Source organism: Manihot esculenta, chromosome 2, assembly GCF_001659605.2.
Source record: "Manihot esculenta cultivar AM560-2 chromosome 2, M.esculenta_v8, whole genome shotgun sequence".
NCBI classification, from domain to species: domain Eukaryota; kingdom Viridiplantae; phylum Streptophyta; class Magnoliopsida; order Malpighiales; family Euphorbiaceae; genus Manihot; species Manihot esculenta.
The window spans coordinates 12,176,149-12,196,473 of record NC_035162.2 but is presented as its reverse complement, the minus strand read 5'-3'; the positions used below and the strand labels follow the sequence as shown (position 1 = coordinate 12,196,473).

Below are 20,325 nucleotides of genomic sequence, written 5' to 3'. Positions count from 1 at the left end.
TATTAGATACTAATAACGGAATTCGTATCTAAAAATTAACATTATTGTAGTATGAAATAAATTTGATCAAATAATAATATTAGTCTATAAGAATATTTGAAACATCTAAATTTGTTAAAAAATTATAATAATTAAATATAAAATAATTATATCATGAAGATTTATAGAAAAGTAAAAAAAAAAAAAAAATTAATTGAAGGTGAACTATAAAATGTCCTTGGATAATGATATTCCTTAAAAATTATTGATCTGTATTTTAAGAAATCATTCAAACATCTCAAAGTTTATACTTCTTAAATACTTTTTTTCCCACCATCTTTCTAGTCGTTAACCAATTAGCCTCTATTTTAATGTGCGGAAAATAGAGAAATAATGAACTATTTTTCTCAAATTTATGAGGAGAAAGTGTTTTTTCCATATCCAAATTATAAGAATAGAATAATAAATTAACTATAATATACTCTTTTTTTTTAATTTCTATTTTACAATTTGAAATAACTTTAATTTTATTTTTCTCTTATTTATTTTCCTTATATCCAAATAAGAGTAAAGAAAGTAATAAAAAAAAGTTGAGTTTTAATTTTTATAAACTTACCAAATTATTCTTATCTTATTCGACTAATTTAATCATTTTAATAAAATTTATATAATTTCATATAATATCTTTTCTTAACAAACTTTGATAACATTAATTTGCATTTAATTAGTACGATTTATAAATTCAATTTAAAACATATTTTTTATCAATTTAAAATTTGAATATCTTAATTATAAAAAAAACGAAATAACTTCTTTCATGGATGTGATAATATCTCATTTATTTTTCTAAAACAGAATAAAATCGAGTGGTTTCGTAATTAAAAATTATTCAAAAACCCACAAACCAAAAACTCTGCTAAACTGAATGCTTTATTTCTCGAAGAGCAAAGACCAGCGCTTGCTTGTGGTGGCTGAATTCTCATTCGGACAAGTTGCTGCCATTAATTGTCACCTCGCAGGTGGCCCACCTTCCACCGTGGGAATTATGCGATTGTCCGGTCCATCGGCGGTGGACGTTACTTCACGTGTGTCTAGACCGATGAGGAAAGTGAAGAAGAGTGAAAGGAAGAGTGGAGGACTGTGTCCGTGGCAGCCTAATGAGATATTATAAATTCATTGCCTTTATACGTAGAAATTAATGTGATTTGAGTTCAATTATGCCATTTTTTATTTGATATGGGCCTTCCCAGCAAAGACTTAACAATCATACAATTTAAACTTATTCTTTATATTTCTAATTAATATTCTAGCAAAATTATATTTCTTTAGTATTCCCATTTTCTTATGTTGGAAACGATCAAAAAGCAGCAAAGCGGAGAAACTTCCTAACAATCCTTCAAGTCAATCGTCAACGAGTCTTCGTCATTGTTTTCCAAACCTCTCCTCTGCGTGTTGTGCAGGGCATAGACTCACAAACTCCTTTTGGCCTATAAAAGTATTCCACAAGATCCTGAGAGGCAGCAACTGCAACAAAACAAAAGAAAGATGACCTCTTCAAGGTTTCTCTTCTTTCTATGCTGTCTCCTTTCCTTACAAGTTCTCCCTCTGATCACTCTAGCCCAGCCTCAAATGTCGTACCATGACTGCACTGTTGAAAACACCACCAATGGTTCCTACCATGAAAACCTGAATCGCCTCCTCACTTCCATCTACACTAACACCCAAATAGATTATGGATTCTACAATTTCTCTTACGGAAATGATCCTGACAAAGTTTATGCAAACGGTCTTTGTAGGCCCGACATTACGCCTGAATCCTGCCGTGACTGTCTAAAAAGTGCTAGTGAATCGCTCACTACACTTTGTCCAAACTCTAAGGAAGCTATTGGAGGGCTTGATAATTGCATATTACGCTACACAAATCGCTCCATATTTGGTGTGATGGAAGAAGGACCTTACTTTTTTGTGTACAGCATGAACAATGTCTCAGATGTAAATGGGTTCAATATTTCTCGAAAGACATTGTTAGATAAGCTGAGAGATGAAGCTGCAGCTGGCGATTCTCGCTACAAGTATGCAGTTGGGGACATTGCTGCACCTAACTCTCAGAAAATCTACGCACTTGCACAGTGTACTCCTGACTTGTCTACACAGGATTGTAGCAAATGCTTAACTCAGGCCATTGAATTGCTTCCAAAGTGTTGCGATGAGAGGCAAGGAGGGAGAATCATTACACCCAGCTGTAATTTTCGGTATGAGATTGACCTTTTCTACGACCATGCTGCAACTAAGAAACCTGAGCTGTCGCCAACTTCGCCAGCATCAATACCGTCTCCACCACCAAGCAATGCTGCAAGAATTGGTATGTATCCTAAGTTACAAGTAACTAGAAAGTGTCATTTTAGTCTGAAATTAAAGATTCAACGAAAAGTCTAATTATAATTACACATGGTTTTTGCAGGAAAGGCAAGCAATGTAGCTGCAACTCTCATCATGGGATCTATGCCCATGCTGTTTTTGTGATGCTCTCTGTAGCTTGGCATCTCCATTAGGATTAGGATTATATGCTTTTGAACAAGACCCTGCAAGCTAAGAGGAGGGGACGGCTGAACCTATGTGATTGTGTGATTCCATTTTTAAATATATTCTCCATTACCAGAAAGTGAGGAAATGTAATTGTGCTCTTTACCATTTACTTAGAAAATTACATAATTAAGAAGATTGAATTTTTTTGCTTTATGTAATTGAAATACTTTCTTAAAATGATTAAAAATAAAATTTAATTTACCAGGTATAAATTGGTTGGTATAAATGTTGCGGATTTACTCTTTTTTTTTTTTTTCTTGACAATAAAGCTAAAATTATTATATTAACCATGATTTTAGCTAATAAATCAAAATAATTTTGAAAAATCATCGAAAAAATTATAATATGTTATTTGAAGTTTTTTCATTAATAAAATAATCATTTAAATTAAATTTCACATATTTTAATTTTTTTAATAACAAATACTAAAATAACAAAAAAAAACATATTTTTATTTTTAATTTTAAAATCTTTCTTATCTCTTGAAATTTATATAAGTGATTTTCAATGTTATTATCAATAAGATAATTCGCAAAAAATTTCATTAAATATTTATACTGAATATTCCATGCTCAATAATATTCAGTATTATTTAATAAATTCTAAGTGCTAAAAAAGTTTTAAATATTTAAAAATAATATTTTTTTATTTAATATATGTTAATAAAAAATAAAATATATGAAATTTAATTTAAAATTAATTTTTAAAATTTTTTAATTATTAAGAAGAGAAAATAATATAATTGATAAAAGATAGTTGAATTTAATAAATATAGTTAAAATAAAAGTATTTATTTTAAAGTAATATTTTAATAATCAAATAAAATTTAAAAAAATATATAGTAATTTGCTTTTAATTTAATATATTAACTAAAATCGTAACGTATTTTAAATTATGTATATATTTTTTATATTTAAAAAACTTTATTTTTAGTAATAATATTTTTTTTAAAAAAAAAAGATAGAACCCTTATTTTATTAATCTAGGCCATGAAAACTTTTAGTAATAATATTTTAAATAAAATAAAATATTATATATTTTAAATTGTGAATTTTTATTTTTTTATATTTTAAATTTTAATTAATATCTATAATATTATTTAAAAGTAGAAATAAAGAGTGAATAATGAGATTAATAAAAAATGATATTGTTGTAATAAAAATATTTATTTAAAGATTATTTTATTATTTAAATAGAATTTTAAAAACTATATTGTAATTTATTTATCATTAGTTTATATAAATTTAATTTAGTCCTTTTAATTATAATTATAATAAATTTAAAAAATTTTACTTTTATTATTCAAAATTTTAAAGTATTAGATATAGATGTGAATTATAATAGATGTTTGAATATTTTTCAATAAAATTAAAATAATTAAATAAAATAAAAAATAATTTAATTAAATTAAGGAGTAATTTAATATAATTTAATCGTTTAATTACTTAATTTATTGATCACCACATAAAAACTTTAAACGAAAAATTAAAGTGAATGGATGGACTAATAAAACTTATATATCATAATGTATAGTTCCTAATTTACTGCATAGAATAAATATTGGGATTTGAATTAGGTATTATTGAGGATAAGACTAAACTGTAACTGTATTAGTTGTCTTATTCTCAATCCATTGCGATTTCTCAATGACAAAGAGAAAACTCCAAATCCGGCCTATGCAACTTGGTTTCGACAAGACCATATGCTTGTTAGTGCCCTTTTAAGTAGTTGTTCAGAAGCTATTCAACCATTAATCTCGTCTGTTGGTTCAGCGAAAGAAGCATGGGATCCATTATGGTCTTTATCTTAATCGGCAATCCAAGCATGTTTTGTCTGCTTTCTCTGATTCTGATTGGGGAGGAGTTTTGGATAAGGGACGATCCACAACAGCTTATGTATTGTATCTTGGTTCGAACATTATTTCTTGGAAGTCTGCTCGACAGAAAACAGTGTCACGATCGTCGACAGAAGCAGAATATAAAGCTTTGGCAAACGCGGCAGCTGAAGTAATTTGGGTGCAAAATTTGTTATCTGATCTTGGTATGCCTATTTCTTCTGTGCCAACACTATATTGTGATAATATAGGTGCTACATATTTCTGTTCGAATCCACTCTATCATACAAAAATGAAGCACTTGGCTTTAGATTATCATTTTGTACGAGAGCGACAAGCCGCTGGTCAGCTACGTGTGTTACACATCAGTCACAAAGATCAGATTGCATACATGTTGACTAAGCCTCTTGGCAGACCTGCATTTGTTAAGTTTCGATCCAAGATTGGAGTCTCAAATGGATCCTTCATCTTGCGGGGGCGTATTGAGGATAAGACTAAACTGTAACTGTATTAGTTGTCTTATCTATATTTTACCATTTGTATTCTGCTAATACCTATCTTTAGTCATTCTATTGTAGGACTCTTAGTTATATAACTCTTGTAAACTGATCGTTCATTAATCAACAAATCTATTCTTCATAGGTATAAAGGAATCGAGTTGAGTCAACTGCGTAGATAAATTAAATCAGCTCGAAAAGTAATAACATTTAAAAAAGAAAAAAAAAATTCGGCAGGGTGATTAATTTCATGTAATGGAAAGATGTTACAATTGAGTCAAGTGATAGAGATGGTCAGTCTGAAAACGAGAAAATGTGCAAAGAAAAAGAAAAAGAAAAAGGTTTGGGTGCATGCATTGTATTGAAGATTAATTAATTTTATGATTTTAAAATTTTAATTTTAATCCCACTAATAAAATTTAAATGTTGGAATTATGGGACAGGCGCATCAACAATAAGCAAACGGAGATGAGATCTCTCATAGTCCCGCCATGTGATTGTACAATGAACACTCCCAAGGATTTGAAACTCATTTAAATTTTCATTTATTTTATATCCTTAATTTTCTCTTTCTAAATTTGGACAAGGAAGGAGATGAGACAAATTAAGAACATGGGCTCCTTTCAAATGGTTTACATCCTTTGTCCCATTTTCCTGCATTTCATTGCTCTTTCTACTTCTCAACCGGAACTTCTCTATCACCATTGTTTGGACAACCTGGGCAATTACACTGCAAACAGCACTTACCAGGCTAACCTCAATCACCTGCTCAACTCTATCTACAGCAACACCCAAATTGATTATGGATTCTACAATTTCTCCTATGGAGAAAACACTAACAAGGTTTATGCAATTGCACTTTGCAGAGGAGATACAAGGCCAGATGCCTGCCGTGATTGTATTAACTATTCAAGCTCCGCTATAACTACGCTTTGTCCCAATCAAAAGGGAGCTATTGTAGGTTTTGAAAAATGCATGTTGCGCTACTCTGGCCGATCCATCTTTGGCCTCGTGGAAGTTGAGCCTTCCTCTTCAGTTTATAACTTGAATAATGTTTCAGACGTTGATGGGTTTAATAAGTCTCTGTTCTCCTTATTGGATAAACTGCGAGACCAAGCAGCAGCAGGCGATTCTCGGCTCAAATATGCTACTGGAGAAATAAGTGCTCCAGATTCTCAGACTATATATGCATTGACACAGTGCACTCCTGATTTGTCCCAATCAGACTGCAGTTATTGCCTTTATAATGCTTCTGCAGTTATTCCACAGTGTTGCAGAGCCAGGCGAGGCGGAACAATTGGAGCATTTTTTCAAATCATGCAAAAATGGAGAATTATTTTCTAAAACATGCAGGATCTGAAAATATTTTCGGATCCTGTGTGTCAACGCAGCGTGTTCGCCAGTCATACTGGCGAACACGCTTGTTCGCCATCATGGGTATCGAAGAAGGGAGAGTTCGACACCATGGGTGGCAAACTCTGCCTTGGCTAGTTTGTTCGCCACTCATAGTGGCGAACAAGCTCGTCCAGGCCACGGGAGCACGCCAACCTGGCGGAAAGAGGCATGTTCGCCACTTTGGGTGGCGAACATGCATGCTCAAATATCACTTTTGATCAAAAGAAAAGTGTTCGCCACTTACAGTGGCGAACACTTTTCTTTTTATACTACCACATGCATGCAACTGCATGCATGTGATACCACATGCATGCATGCAAATTCTTGTAGAGGTGAGGGGAGATCTACAAGCAAGAAAGGATTGATATAATATAAAAAATATCAAATAATCTTTTTTTTTATTTTTTAATATTTGATTTATAAAATAAAAAATTAAAAATAATTTAAATAAAAGAATAATATAATAAAATATTTTAATATATTAAAAATGAAATTTACTAAATAATAGATTAGATAATTTAAATTTAAATATTATAACAATAATATTATTAAAAATTAATTTTATAATAAAATTAAAAATAAGTTATTAATTGATTGATGATTAAAAAATATATAATTTTAAGTATAAAAAATAAATTTAATATTAATATATTTTAATTAATATCAATAAATATATTTTAATTTAGTATAAAATATAATAAAATTTTATACTAAATTAAAATATATTTATTGATATTAAATAAAATATATTAATATTAAATTTATTTTTATACTTAAAATTATATATTTTTTAATCATCAATCAATTAATAACTTATTTCTAATTTTATTATAAAATTAATTTTTAATAATATTATTGTTATAATATTTAAATTTAAATTATCTAATCTATTATTTAGTAAATTTCATTTTTAATATATTAAAATATTTTATTATATTATTCTTTTATTTAAATTATTTTTAATCTTTTATTTTATAAATCAAATATTAAAAAAATAAAAAAAAAGATTATTTGATATTTTTTATATTATATCAATCATTTCTTGCTTGTAGATCTCCCCTCACCTCTACAAGAATTTGCATGCATGTGGTATGAAAGTGTTCGCCACTGTAAGTGGCGAACACTTTTCTTTTGATCAAAAGTGATATTTGAGCATGCATGAGTGGCGAACATGCCTCTTTCCGCCATGCTGGCGTGGTCCCGTGGCCCGGACGAGCTTGTTCGCCATTCATAGTGGCGAACAAGCTCGACAAGGCACACTTCGCCACCATGGGTGGCGAACTTTTCCTTCTTCGACACTCATTGTGGCGAACAAGCGTGTTCGCCAGTATGACTGGCGAACACGCTGCGTTGACACACAGGATCCGAAAATATTTTCGAATCCTGCATGTTTTAGAAAATAATTATCTATTTTTGCATGATTTGAAAAAATGCTCGAACAATTGTTCTCCCGAGCTGTAACCTTAGATACGAGATTAACCAATTCTATGATGATCCTGTTGGTGAAGTTCCATCTTCAAAAGGTACCCTTGATAACTTTTTCCTCTTGAATATTAGCCCATCTCAGTTTCTTACAATTTCTGCCCGATACAACTGAGAAACCTCTGGACCTTGCAGGAAAACAGAGGGTGGTCATCATTATAATTGTTTCTGCTGTTATTTCTGTGATTCTTATTGTCTGCATTAGCGTTATTGTGAAACGGAAGAAACCAAGAGAGGATGCTGAAGGTGAGTCATAAATTCGTGTCTTAATATTAAGGATAAAGCCTAGCTCTAACTACTTATCTCTAACCTATCTAGCTTAGCTGTAATTTGTATAGCTGTAATTTGTATTCCATATTTTACGCATTCTTAGCTATAACCTATCTATATAAGTGTTGTACTCTATGCTAATTAGATCAATACTAATTTTCCTATATGGTATCAAAGCCATTAACAATACTCTAACGAGGTTTTTCTAGATCCAGTTGTTTCTCTTTTCCTATGGCTTCTTCATCTCTTTCTTCTGTTATTCAACTCAATGCTCCTACACACTTCCCTATCAAACTCACTCAGGAAAACTTTCCTGTTTGGCGAAAACAAGTTCAATCAACATTGATTGGGCTCGATTTGCTTGGTTTTATTGATGGATCTAAAACATCGCCATCTGAATTTCTTACTGATAAAGACAAAACTATAAACCCAGAATATTCTCTCTGGTTTCGACAAGATCACATCCTTGTTAGTGCTCTTCTTGGTAGCTGTTCTGAGGTTATTCGGCCTCTAATTTCCTCAGCGAACACAGCAAAAGAGGCATGGGATCGGCTTCACCAGAGCTTTGCTAATGTCTCACGATCTCGTATTCTTTCACTCAAGACAAAGCTTGCTCAAAATCCCAAGGGTTCGAAATCTATTGCAGTATTTATGAATGAGATGCGTGCCATTGCTGATGAATTGGCTCTCACTCAGAATCCTGTTAGTGATGAAGACTTGATTGTTCATATTATTACACAGCTTGGTGATGATTATAGCTCCATTGTTGCGGCCTTAAAGGTTAGAGAATTGGCGATCTCCTTTTCTGATTTGTTTGAAAAGCTTACTGATCATGAACGATCTTTAAAAGACAAAGATCCACCTGTTTCATCTCCTTCTATTGCTACTGTTAATTATACTGCTAGGACTGGAAATCGTTCACTGCAACAGAATGGTGGAGGTCGTTCCAATCAGTCCTCACGCAGAAATCGTGGAGGTCGTTCTTATCAATTTCAGAACAATACACGAGGTTCTTATCAATCTCCTACTGTTTGTCAGTTTTGTGAGAATGTTGGGCATGTTGCTGCTGAATGCCGTAAGCTAGCACGTTTTCTTCGGGAAAACAATATTGTGGTGCGAACAGATTCCACAAATTCCTCCATAGCTTCCAATGCTGTTCCGTCGGTGAATGCTACGACTGCTATGTCTACCACATCACCTCAACAATGGTTGTTTGATAGTGGAGCTTCTCACCATATTGTTTCTAATCCGTCTTCCTTGCAGGGTTATACGGATTATGGTGGGCCAGATGAAATTCAACTTGGTGATGGTAAACTCTTGCCTGTTACTCATACTGGTTACACTGCTCTGTCAGCTAAAAATCACTATTTGTCTCTTTCAAATGTGCTTTGTGTGCCGAATTTGCGCAAGAATTTAATTTCAATTGCTAAACTTTGCCGGACTAATCATGTTTCTGTGGAATTCTTTCCACTGTATTTTCTTGTGAAGGATCTGTGCACGGGGGCGGTTCTTCTACGGGGCGAGAACATTGATGACATTTACAGTGCAAATTTTTCTCAAAGTCGTTCTAAGTTACAATTGAATACTGCTAGTGTGTCTTCTCTTTCGGCTTTGCATCACAGGCTTGGCCATCCCTCCAACAAGTTTTTTCGCTTAGCTCTTCACAATATGGGTCATGAGTCATTGTCTAAGTCTGTGTCAAATTTTCATTGTGTTTCTTGTTTAATGAATAAAAGTCATAAGTTGCCATTTGCTGTTAATTCTCTTACTAGTTCTAAGCCTTTACAACTAGTATATTCTGATGTATGGGGACCAACGAAATCATCCATTGATGGCTATATTTATTATATTACATTCATTGATCATTATACCAAATACACATGGCTATATCCAATGAAGAAAAAGTCTGATGCTCATGATCTTTTTATTCATTTTCAGAAACTTGTTGAGAATTATTTCCAAACAAAAATACTCTCTGTTTTTACAGACAATGGAGGGGAATATCAAAAATTAAAGCCTCATTTTCTTTCCTGTGGAATATCTCATTATACTTCTCCACCACACACCCCGGAACATAATGGAACAGCAGAAAGAAGACATTGTTTCATTGTTCAAACAGGTCTTTCATTATTACATTTTTCTTCTCTGCCAATTGAATTTTGGTCCTATGCTTTTCTTACAGCTGTCTATTTGATAAATCGTTTGCCTTCTTCTGCTATTTCATTTACTACACCGTATTTTAAATTGTTTGGCCGATCTCCAAATTTCACTCGTCTAAAATCTTTTGGGTGTCTCTGTTTCCCTTGGTTGTGTCCTTATGTTTCTTCTAAAATGCAGTCTCGATCTCAGCCATGCATTTTTCTTGGATATTCTACTACTCAATCTGCTTATCGGTGTTACGATCCCATCACTAAGAAGCTATATCTTTCCCGTCATGTTCGATTCGTTGAGCATGTTTTTCCGTCCAAAGATTGCACTAATGTTACTCAATTTTCTACATTATTTTCTGCTGCCCCCTGCACAGGTACTTCTGCTGGGTTTCAAGAGGTTTCTTCTTTTATTTCGCCACAGCCAGTGGGTTCTATTCTCCAAGAATCAGTAGACTTATCTGATACTGTTGTGGCAGCCTCGGTAGTACCTCTCAATTCTGGACAGCGACATACTTCGGTGGCTTCGCCTGAGGATGGTTCAGTAATTACTTTACAAAGCATTTTGCCAGTCACTGATTTATTATCTTCTTCAGCAATCCAACCTGTTCCTGGTTCTGATTCTAGCAGTTCTGTTGTGCCCACTGGTGTCTCTGATCAGCGTCTTCAGCATCAGCGGAAATTAAATTCTCGGTATTATAATGATGCTTTTATTAATATGACCACTAAATATCCTTTGCAAGAGTCTTTGGAGCCTCGAAGTGTTAAGCAAGCTCTACAGATTGGTCATTGGCGTCAAGCTATGGATTCTGAATTCCATGCCTTATTGAACAATAACACTTGGGAGTTAGTACCAAAGGCTCAACATACACCCATTGGTTGTAAGTGGGTATTTCGTATAAAGAGAAAACCAGACGGTACTATCGACAGATACAAGGCCCGCTTAGTTGCTAAAGGTTTTCTTCAACAGGCTGGTCGTGATTATTTTGAGACTTTTAGTCCAGTGACCAAACCAGTCACAATTCGTGTGGTTCTAAGTCTTGCTGTATCAAGAGGATGGCCTTTACGGCAACTTGATGTTAATAATGCCTTCCTTCAAGGCACTCTTCATGAAGAAGTATACATGCAACAGCCTCCAGGTTATATTGATTCTAATTTTCCAAATTATATTTGTCGATTACGTAAGTCGATCTATGGTCTTAAACAGGCTCCTCGAGCCTGGTATATTGAACTTACCACATTCCTGCTTTCTCAAGGCTTTCGAAAATCGCATGCAGATGCTTCTCTTTTTATTTATCACTCCAAAGATGTTCTTGCTTATTTTCTTATATATGTTGATGACATTGTGTTAACTGGCAATACCACGAGGTTTTTGGATGAATGTGTGTCCAAGTTGGCTGCTCGGTTTTCTATTAAAGACTTGGGCTCTTTACATCATTTTTTAGGTGTTGAGGTTATTCCGACCTCTACAGGGCTGTTTCTTTCTCAACATCGGCATATTCATGATTTACTCATTAAGTTTGCTATGGCTGGTGCTAAGGAGGCTAGTACACCTTTATCTAGTGAGAAACTTGAACTATGTGATGGATCACCATCGGCAGACTCTACAGTTTATCGGCAACTAGTTGGTGCCTTGCAATATTTAGCCATCACTCGTCCTGATGTTTCCTTTGCAGTTAATAGACTTTCGCAGTTCATGCATGCCCCAACACAGAGGCATTTCCAAGCATTGAAGCGTGTCCTGCGATATTTGAAAGGTACAATTTATTATGGATTATATCTTCGTTCGGACTCTTCACATACATTAACTGCGTTTTCCGATTCTGACTGGGGTGGTACTCTTGAGCAAGGTCGGTCCACTACTGCATATGTCTTGTATCTTGGGTCTAATGTTATCTCATGGAAATCTACCAAACAGAAGACTGTTTCTCGATCTTCAACTGAGGCCGAATACAAGGCCTTGGCCAATGCTACCGCCGAAATGATTTGGGTTCAGAATTTGTTACAAGATTTGCATTTGCCTATTAATAAATCTCCAGTTCTTCATTGTGATAATATTGGAGCAACATACTTTTGTGCCAATCCAATATATCACACCAAGATGAAACACCTTGCATTGGACTACCACTTTGTCAGGGAACGTATACAAGCTGGACAGCTTCGAGTACAACACATTAGCTCAAAGGACCAGTATGCTGATATGTTAACAAAGTCTCTTGGACGATTACAGTTTCAGTATTTTCGATCCAAGATTAGCGTTTCCGATGGAACCTTCATCTTGCGGGGGCGTATTAAGGATAAAGCCTAGCTCTAACTACTTATCTCTAACCTATCTAGCTTAGCTGTAATTTGTATAGCTGTAATTTGTATTCTATATTTTACGCATTCTTAGCTGTAACCTATCTATATAAGTGTTGTACTCTATGCTAATTAGATCAATACTATTTTTCCTATACTTAATTCTTTGTATTTCTTGTTGTTCAATAATTTCGGGCTGTTCCAGTAATTCCCGTTTCTTTTTTCTCTGTTTTTGATTAAAAGAAGATGTGGATGGCAATGGCATCAGAGACGTAGAATCCTTGAGATATGATCTGGAAACCATTAGACTTGCGACGAATAACTTCTCTGAAGCTAATGAGCTTGGAAAAGGTGGTTTTGGTAAAGTATACAAGGTAACAATACTGAGACATATGAAACAAGCATTCTAATCACCTGCTAAAATCTGTTCCAAGGAGTTAATATAGCTTGATTTTATTTTCAGGGAACATTTCCCAATGGACAGGATATAGCAGTGAAGAGATTATCTAAGGACTCTGGACAAGGTGAACTTGAATTCATTAATGAAATCCTGTTATTAGCTAAGCTTCAGCACAAGAATTTAGTTAGGCTTCGAGGTTTCTGCTTTGAACAACAGGAGAGGCTTCTTGTCTATGAATTCGTGCCTAATTCGAGCCTCGACAAACTCTTACATGGTATGTCTGTTGACTGCACTTCCTTCCCTGTATTATATTAAAAGAAAATAAACCTTACAATTGGCTTAACTGCGTTAAATTACTGAATTTGCAGATCCAGTCCAGCGCTTGCAATTGGATTGGGAAAAACGTTACATGATCATAGAAGGAATTGCTCGAGGACTTCTTTATCTCCATGAAGATTCTCGTTTTCGAATCATTCATCGCGATCTCAAAACCAGTAACATTTTATTAGATGAACATATGAATCCAAAAATTTCAGACTTTGGCATGGCAAGGTTGTTTGCTGCAGATCAAACTCAGGACAATACTAAACGAGTCGTTGGAACATTGTAAGTGTTAGAATCATAACTAGGAACATTGGGAAAGATTTGGTCTTTATCATTAAAATCTAATTGGCAAAGGTTGTATACATGCATATACATAAAGCATGGAAAGTTTTCAATCAGATCAGATGTCTTCAGCTTTGGTGTCCTAGTATTGGAAATTGTGAGTGGTCGGACTAGAAGTTTTCGGAATGGGGAGGGCTTCGAGGACCTTATAAATTATGTGAGTGTGTAATACTGTGCTAGGAACTGCCGTTTTATTTGTCTTTCTATTGGTTAATGAACTATGATCCTTGTTAAAATTTTGCAGGCTTGGGAGAATTGGAACCAGGGAAGAGCTTTAAATCTGATAGATACCAGTTTGAGTGGTGGCTCAAGAAACCAGATGATTAGGTGCATCCACATTGGGTTGCTATGTGTTCAAGAAAATTTAGCAGATAGACCAACCATGGCGTCAGTTGTTATTATGCTGAGTAGCAGCTCACTGAGTCTTCCAGTGCCTCGAAAACCTGCATTTTGTGTTCAAAGTGCGGTGTTGGCAGAGGCTGCATCGGAGTACTATGGGCAGGAGCAGGAACAATCTTCTAAGAATGATGCTTCAATCTCTGAGCTGTACCCTCGATAGAATTTGAGGGAGGATGCATTATAAAGTCCTCATGGAATTTTATTTTCTGTTTTCCTTTTGCTTTATTCAATCTAATGGTGTATTATTTTGTTGATTTGGGTAGGATTAGAATATTTGGTATTATTAATGCTTGCTTATTTCTGGAAAATAATTTGTAAAAAAAAAATTAGTTATAAATTCTTATGCAATATTATTAATAAAATTCTCAAAATTAATTAAATGTTTTTTATTTTGAAAAGATTATTTTTTAAAAAATATTTTTATTAACTAATTTTTTTTAAATATTCTTAAAAATATTAAAATAATTAAATATATATATTTTTTAACAATGAAGCATTAGAGAGTTGAACAGGCGTACATTACTAATCAAGCCTACTTTACAAAGAATGGCTAATAATGTCGGAGATCAAGAGTCAGGCTTAGAGTATATTTTGATAAGTTTGGATTCTATTTTTCTCACATATTCTTTTATTTTTTAGTGATGTGTAATCGTCGTCTGACGCTAGTACTTTTTTGTTATATTCACGCTAGCTGTACGTATAGAGTTACTATGTCCTTTTCTTTCGTCAGTCGGTCATTTAATTCCATGCAGCGTCTCTGAGACATAATCTCGGGCGTTATGGAGTCGTTGTTCCACGTACACTGACGGATATGTGGAGCTAAAGCCCTCTCAAATGTATTTCAGCCCAATTTGGCCTATCTGGACCAAGTCCATACTTTCATAAGACATAGAGCTGCACCTTGAGTCCTAATTGAACTCAGGCCCACTAATTCTAATATGGGCTTCACCAAGGCCTGGACTTCTGAAGTCCAGCTATAATCAAGTGTCCATTTACCCGCCTCATTAATTATTACATGATTTATGAAAGGGTAAACTTCGAGACCCAATTATTACCGCGCAGCTCTAGGAGAGTTTTGTCAAAACGTCATTTCTCTGTTTTCTCCCATTAAACTTGTGCTCTTGCTTTTGCACGTTGCTCATTGCTCTGCCTCTTGTGCTGCTTCTGCTATCTTGCTCCTTCTCTCCTCTGTAATTCTTGATTTTCCAATCCGAGGTACATCCTGATCCTCTCATGACTTCTATTAGAATTCTGGAGGTGGTTGGTCTAGTATCTTCTATTACGGTATTACCCCTTCTTCTTTCTCTCACTATTTCTCCTGTTACCTCACTGATACCACCATTTTTAAAATTAGAGCTCTTTTGCCTAACGAGCGAATCATTCTTCCTAACTCTTTGCTGAAAGGCTTGGTGGATGCTCTGCAAAGGCGTAACTTGATCTTTTTCGTGAAACAACACGAGTTCGGTCTTACTTTTCTATTTACCCCCCTTCTTTATCGAGGTCTTCCGTCACTTCAAAGTGACCCCTTGGATGCTATCACTTAATTCTATCCTATTTATGTGTTGTTTTGAGTCAATCTGCTTGTGCTGGGGTTTTGCTCCCTCCCTTGGGTTGTTCTGCACCTTCTTTTATCTAGTTAGGTCTAACCACGCGTTCTACTATTTTGGCTCCCGAGGTGGATTGTCAATATTCATTGAGTATAAGGATTCCATAAAGGGTTAGGCAGAATAGTTTGTTGTTATCGAGCTGAAGGAGGGCTTAAGAATCAACTAGGACATTGACCTCTCCTAGGGGAAGATCCCTCAGGGTTGTAATGACCTCCCCAGGCTAACCCTAGTAGACCAAATTTGCTTTCTCCGACTAACCTCTGTAAGGAAGAAATATGATGTCGAGAAGTGAATGTTCATGTCTAACCTACAGGACTACCGGGAGGCTAGTATTTTTTTGAATTCTTCTTCTTTACATTCTCCTTTTGTTATTTCAAGCTCTAATTGCATTGATACTTCTTTTTCAGTTTCTGACGTGTCAATGAATTCCATCAAGCTTCCCAAGAACTTCATTCTATTTACGGAGAGCATGAAGGAGACTCTGGCTGCTTTTAAGGCCTACAAGTCTGTTGCTGATATGACTAGGGAGATTTTTCAAGTTGTCACTCCCTCACCGTCGGCTCATCGCTCTACTCCTACTCTTGAACCTTCTCTGGTTTTGGTGCCCGTGTCAGGGGGTTCGCGTTCAGCGGTGTAACAGCCCGGAAACCGAACTGCTACCGGCACTAGGATCCAGATCGACTTAAGGTCGCCGGGACCCGTAGTAAGCCTGCTATACTGTCTGTGTACCTGTGAAATCCCATACATGATCATACATTTTCTGTAAAAATTTGAAACTTTTCTCTGTACCAAGGCTGTAACAGCCCGGAAATCGAACTGCTACCGGCACTAGGATCCAGATCGACTTAAGGTCGCCGGGACCCGTAGTAAGCCTGCTATACTGTCTGTGTACCTGTGCAATCCCATACATGATCATACAGTTTCTGTAAAAATTTAAAACTTTCCTCTGTTCCAAGGCTCAACCTGTGCATATGCTAACTCTGTACTGTAAAACCCCTGCCAGAGTTCTCACATCTGCTCTAGGCGGGTCAAACTCTTACTATGTTAAGCCTGGTTTTTCAAACATATACAATAAAATATAAATCATTTTCATAAAAAGATCATGTACACAAAAGGATTACAACTCTTATAATCAAGCACCATTCTATACACTATACATATACACTCTATCTCTTTGCAAATACATGTCCACACTAACTATTACATAACTCTTCTCTTTCTCTGTACCCTGTTGACTTCCCTCTGAACTCTGAACCTGCAAAACTGGGGTTAAGGGAGAGGGATGAGCTCTATAGCCCAGTGAGTATAACATGTAAAATAGGTGAGAAAACATGATCTCATGAAATGCATCACATCACAAGTAATCACCTTCCGGACGGACTGAAACAAAACACCCTTCTCTGTGCCCGGCCCGCAAAGGAGCTCCTCAGGTCTTTATTAATCATGCAGTTGCCCGGCCCTTCGGGCTCCTCAGGACTTGATAAACATGCAATGCCCGGCCCTCAAGGGGCTCCTCAGGTCTTTATTAATGCCCGGCCTTCAAAGAGGCTCCTCAGGTCTTTATTAAGAGCGTGGGCTAATGAATCAACTCTGTGTCCGTCCGCACATACAATCAATTATGCAATGCACATCTTTGTGAGTACTAATGCAAACACCCTATCACATATCATGATGCATGGCACATGCTAAAACATTTAAGTTTCTCATATTAAAACATTAAGTTTAGTTCCACTCACCTCTGGCTGACTCTGTACTAACTCTGCAGGTTCTGAAACTGTGCTCACTGCTGACCTCCCTGATTCCTCTGGTCCGTACCTACACTGGTGGACTCAAATGAGGGACCAAACTAACACAAGAACATCTCTAAGAAACTCCCCAAAACCCCTCTAAAAGATCCTAAAACAATCACATAAAGCATGCAAAAGAAGGCTGGACAGGGCACTTTCGGCGGCTGGTTCGGCGGCCGAAACCCCCCTCCAGAGACGAAACTCAAGCATGTTCGGCGGCACCTTCGGCGGCCGAAAGTCTCGTCCAGAGACGAAACTCATGCACTTTCGGCGGCCGAACCTCTACTTTCGGCGGCTGAAAGTCACTTCTTAAACCGAAAGCCTAGCTTTCGGGGGCAAGCTTTGGCAGCCGAAACTGCCTCCACAAGGGGTTCGGCGGCCGAAACTCTCTTTCGGCGGTCGAACCTGGCTTTGCCCTCTTGGGCAGAACCTCCTCTGTTTCATGAAAAACTCACCCAAAACTTACCCAACATGCATATCAACTACTCCCAACTAGCATATACCATATAGCATGCATAAAGAGGTCCAAAACTCTCCTAAAACCTCAAACAACCATATCAAACAACACTTAAACATGCTTATACTAAAAAATCCACCAAAACCTCTCCTAAACCTAATCATGCATTCTACCCATAAAACTCCCATAAAACCTTTAGAAAACATGCTAGAAGCTTTGGATCTACTCTTACCTCTTGAAAATCTTGAGGATGAGTGATCCTAACGTGGAGGTATGAAGATCTTAGCTCTCTAAGCTCCAAGTTTCCAAACTTGCTATTCTTGCTCAAATCTTCAAAACAGCTTCAAAACTCTTAAAAACTTTGAAGGATTTGGTGAAAAACATGGAAATCATGAAAGTCAACTTGGAGAAGGTTTGGAGTCACCTCTGGCTGAAGATGGAAGCAAAATACCATCCTTCCACCGACTTGGGGCCTTTTATAGGTGGCTGGCCAGACCGCCTTCTGCGGCCAAACGTGCATCCGAACCCGAATGCCATGCAAGTTCGGCGGCCGAAAGTGACCTTCGGCGGCCGAACATTGGCATTTCTCCCTTGTTGCTTTTGTATCAAAACTCAATCCTTTTAACACTTAAAAACATTAAAACAAGCTAAAACACTTTTAGAAAACATATGTACTACCCTTCCAGAAGGTTCCGACACCCGAGATTCTACCGGACTACAGGAATTCCGATGCCGGACTCTAGCCGGGTATTACATTCTCCCCCCTTAAGAACATTCGTCCCCAAATGTTCCCAACACAACTAAAACACATAAACACATAGCAAAGGGGAAAACTAACCTTAAAACAGATATGGGTATTGCTGGAGCATAGACTCCCGTGTCTCCCAGGTGCACTCCTCTAGATTGTGGTGGTTCCACAGGACTTTCACCATCGGAATCTCCTTGTTTCTCAACTTTCTGATCTGAGTGTCAATGATCCGCACTGGCTGCTCTACATAGGTGAGATCTCCTAGGATCTCTACATCAGGCTCACTGAAAACCTTACCCGGATCTGACACAAACTTCTGTAGCATAGAAACATGGAAAACCAGATGGATCCTTTCCATAGAAGCAGGTAAATCTAGCTTATACGACACATTCCCGATCTTCTGCAAGATTTCAAAGGGACCAATGTACCGTGGAGCTAGTTTACCCTTTTTTCCAAAACGAACCACTCCCTTCATTGGAGACACCTTCAACAATACCATATCCCCCTCCTGGAACTCTATCTGTTTCCTACGGATGTCTGCATAGCTCTTCTGTCTGCTTACAGCTATTCTGATCCTCTCTCTGATGATAGGCACTAATCTGCTGGTAATCTCTACCATCTCAGGCCCTGCAAGAGCCTTCTCTCCTACCTCTTCCCAGTAAACAGGTGTTATGCACTTCCTTCCGTACAGAGCTTCATAAGGAGCCATCCCTATGCTAGCATGATGGCTGTTATTGTAGGCAAACTCCACCAAAGGTAGATGCTGCCTCCAAGAACCGCCAAAGTCTAACACACACATTCTCAACATATCTTCTATGGTCTGGATGGTCCTCTCTGACTGACCGTCTGTCTGTGGATGGAAAGCAGTGCTGAAATCCAATCTGGTGCCCATCTCACTCTGCAGACTCCGCCAAAACCTGGAGGTGAACTGAGGTCCTCTGTCTGATACTATCGACACAGGAACTCCATGCAACCTTACTATCTCTTCTACGTACACCTGCGCAAGTTTGTCTATAGAGTAGTTACTCCTGACTGTAATGAAGCGAGCATATTTAGTCAGTCTATCCACAATCACCTAGATGGAGTCTAGCTTGTTGGACGTCGCCGGTAACCCCACTACAAAATCCATAGCTATGTTCTCCCATTTCCACTCTGGAATCGGCAGTGGGTTAAGCATTCCCGCCGGCTTCTGGTGCTCTAGCTTTACCCTTTGACATGTTTCGCAGGCTGACACAAACTGTGCCACTTCTCTCTTCATCGCTGGCCACCAATACACTCTTCTCAGATCTTGATACATCTTGGTGGCTCCAGGGTGAACGCTATACCTTGCATTATGAGCTTCCCTCATAATGTCTTCTTTCAAACTGCTGTCATCTGGTACACATAACCTCTTCCCGTGACGAAGAATCCCCTCACTGTCAAATCTGAACTCTGCACTGTTGCCTGACTGAACAGTCCTGGCAATCTTCACTAACTCAGGGTCCTCGTGCTGTTTCAGAGCCACTTGCTCTAGAAACACGGGTGTAACTCTCATCTGTGCGATCAAAGAACCTGTACTAGATAACTCTAGTTGTAGCCCTTCATCCATGAGTCTGTAGAAGTCCTTCACCACTGGTCTCCTCTCTGCTATAATGTGGGATAAACTGCCAAGTGATTTCTGGCTTAAGGCATCAGCTACAACATTATCCTTACCCGGATGATACTGGATCTTGCAATCATAATCACTGAGCAACTCTACCCACCGTCTCTGCCTCAAGTTCTGCTCTCTCTGGC

The 20,325-nt window shown here is 36.7% G+C and overlaps 2 protein-coding genes across 2 annotated transcripts; both read left to right on the top strand.

Moving 5' to 3' along the window:
* The first annotated feature begins 1,480 nt into the window (after positions 1-1,480).
* LOC110608074 (cysteine-rich repeat secretory protein 38) lies at positions 1,481-2,718 on the top strand. Its single transcript, XM_021747286.2, has 2 exons — positions 1,481-2,341; positions 2,441-2,718. Exons 1-2 carry the CDS (start codon positions 1,525-1,527, stop codon positions 2,500-2,502), a joined length of 879 nt encoding a protein of 292 aa, XP_021602978.1. The 5' UTR covers positions 1,481-1,524; the 3' UTR covers positions 2,503-2,718.
* A 2,631-nt stretch (positions 2,719-5,349) lies between these two features.
* Positions 5,350-14,270, top strand: LOC110608082 (putative receptor-like protein kinase At4g00960). The gene is made up of 8 exons (XM_021747294.2): positions 5,350-6,187; positions 7,728-7,814; positions 7,909-8,019; positions 12,732-12,862; positions 12,952-13,162; positions 13,257-13,494; positions 13,567-13,711; positions 13,799-14,270. Exons 1-8 carry the CDS (start codon positions 5,491-5,493, stop codon positions 14,111-14,113), a joined length of 1,935 nt encoding a protein of 644 aa, XP_021602986.1. The 5' UTR covers positions 5,350-5,490; the 3' UTR covers positions 14,114-14,270.
* Positions 14,271-20,325: the final 6,055 nt, after the last annotated feature.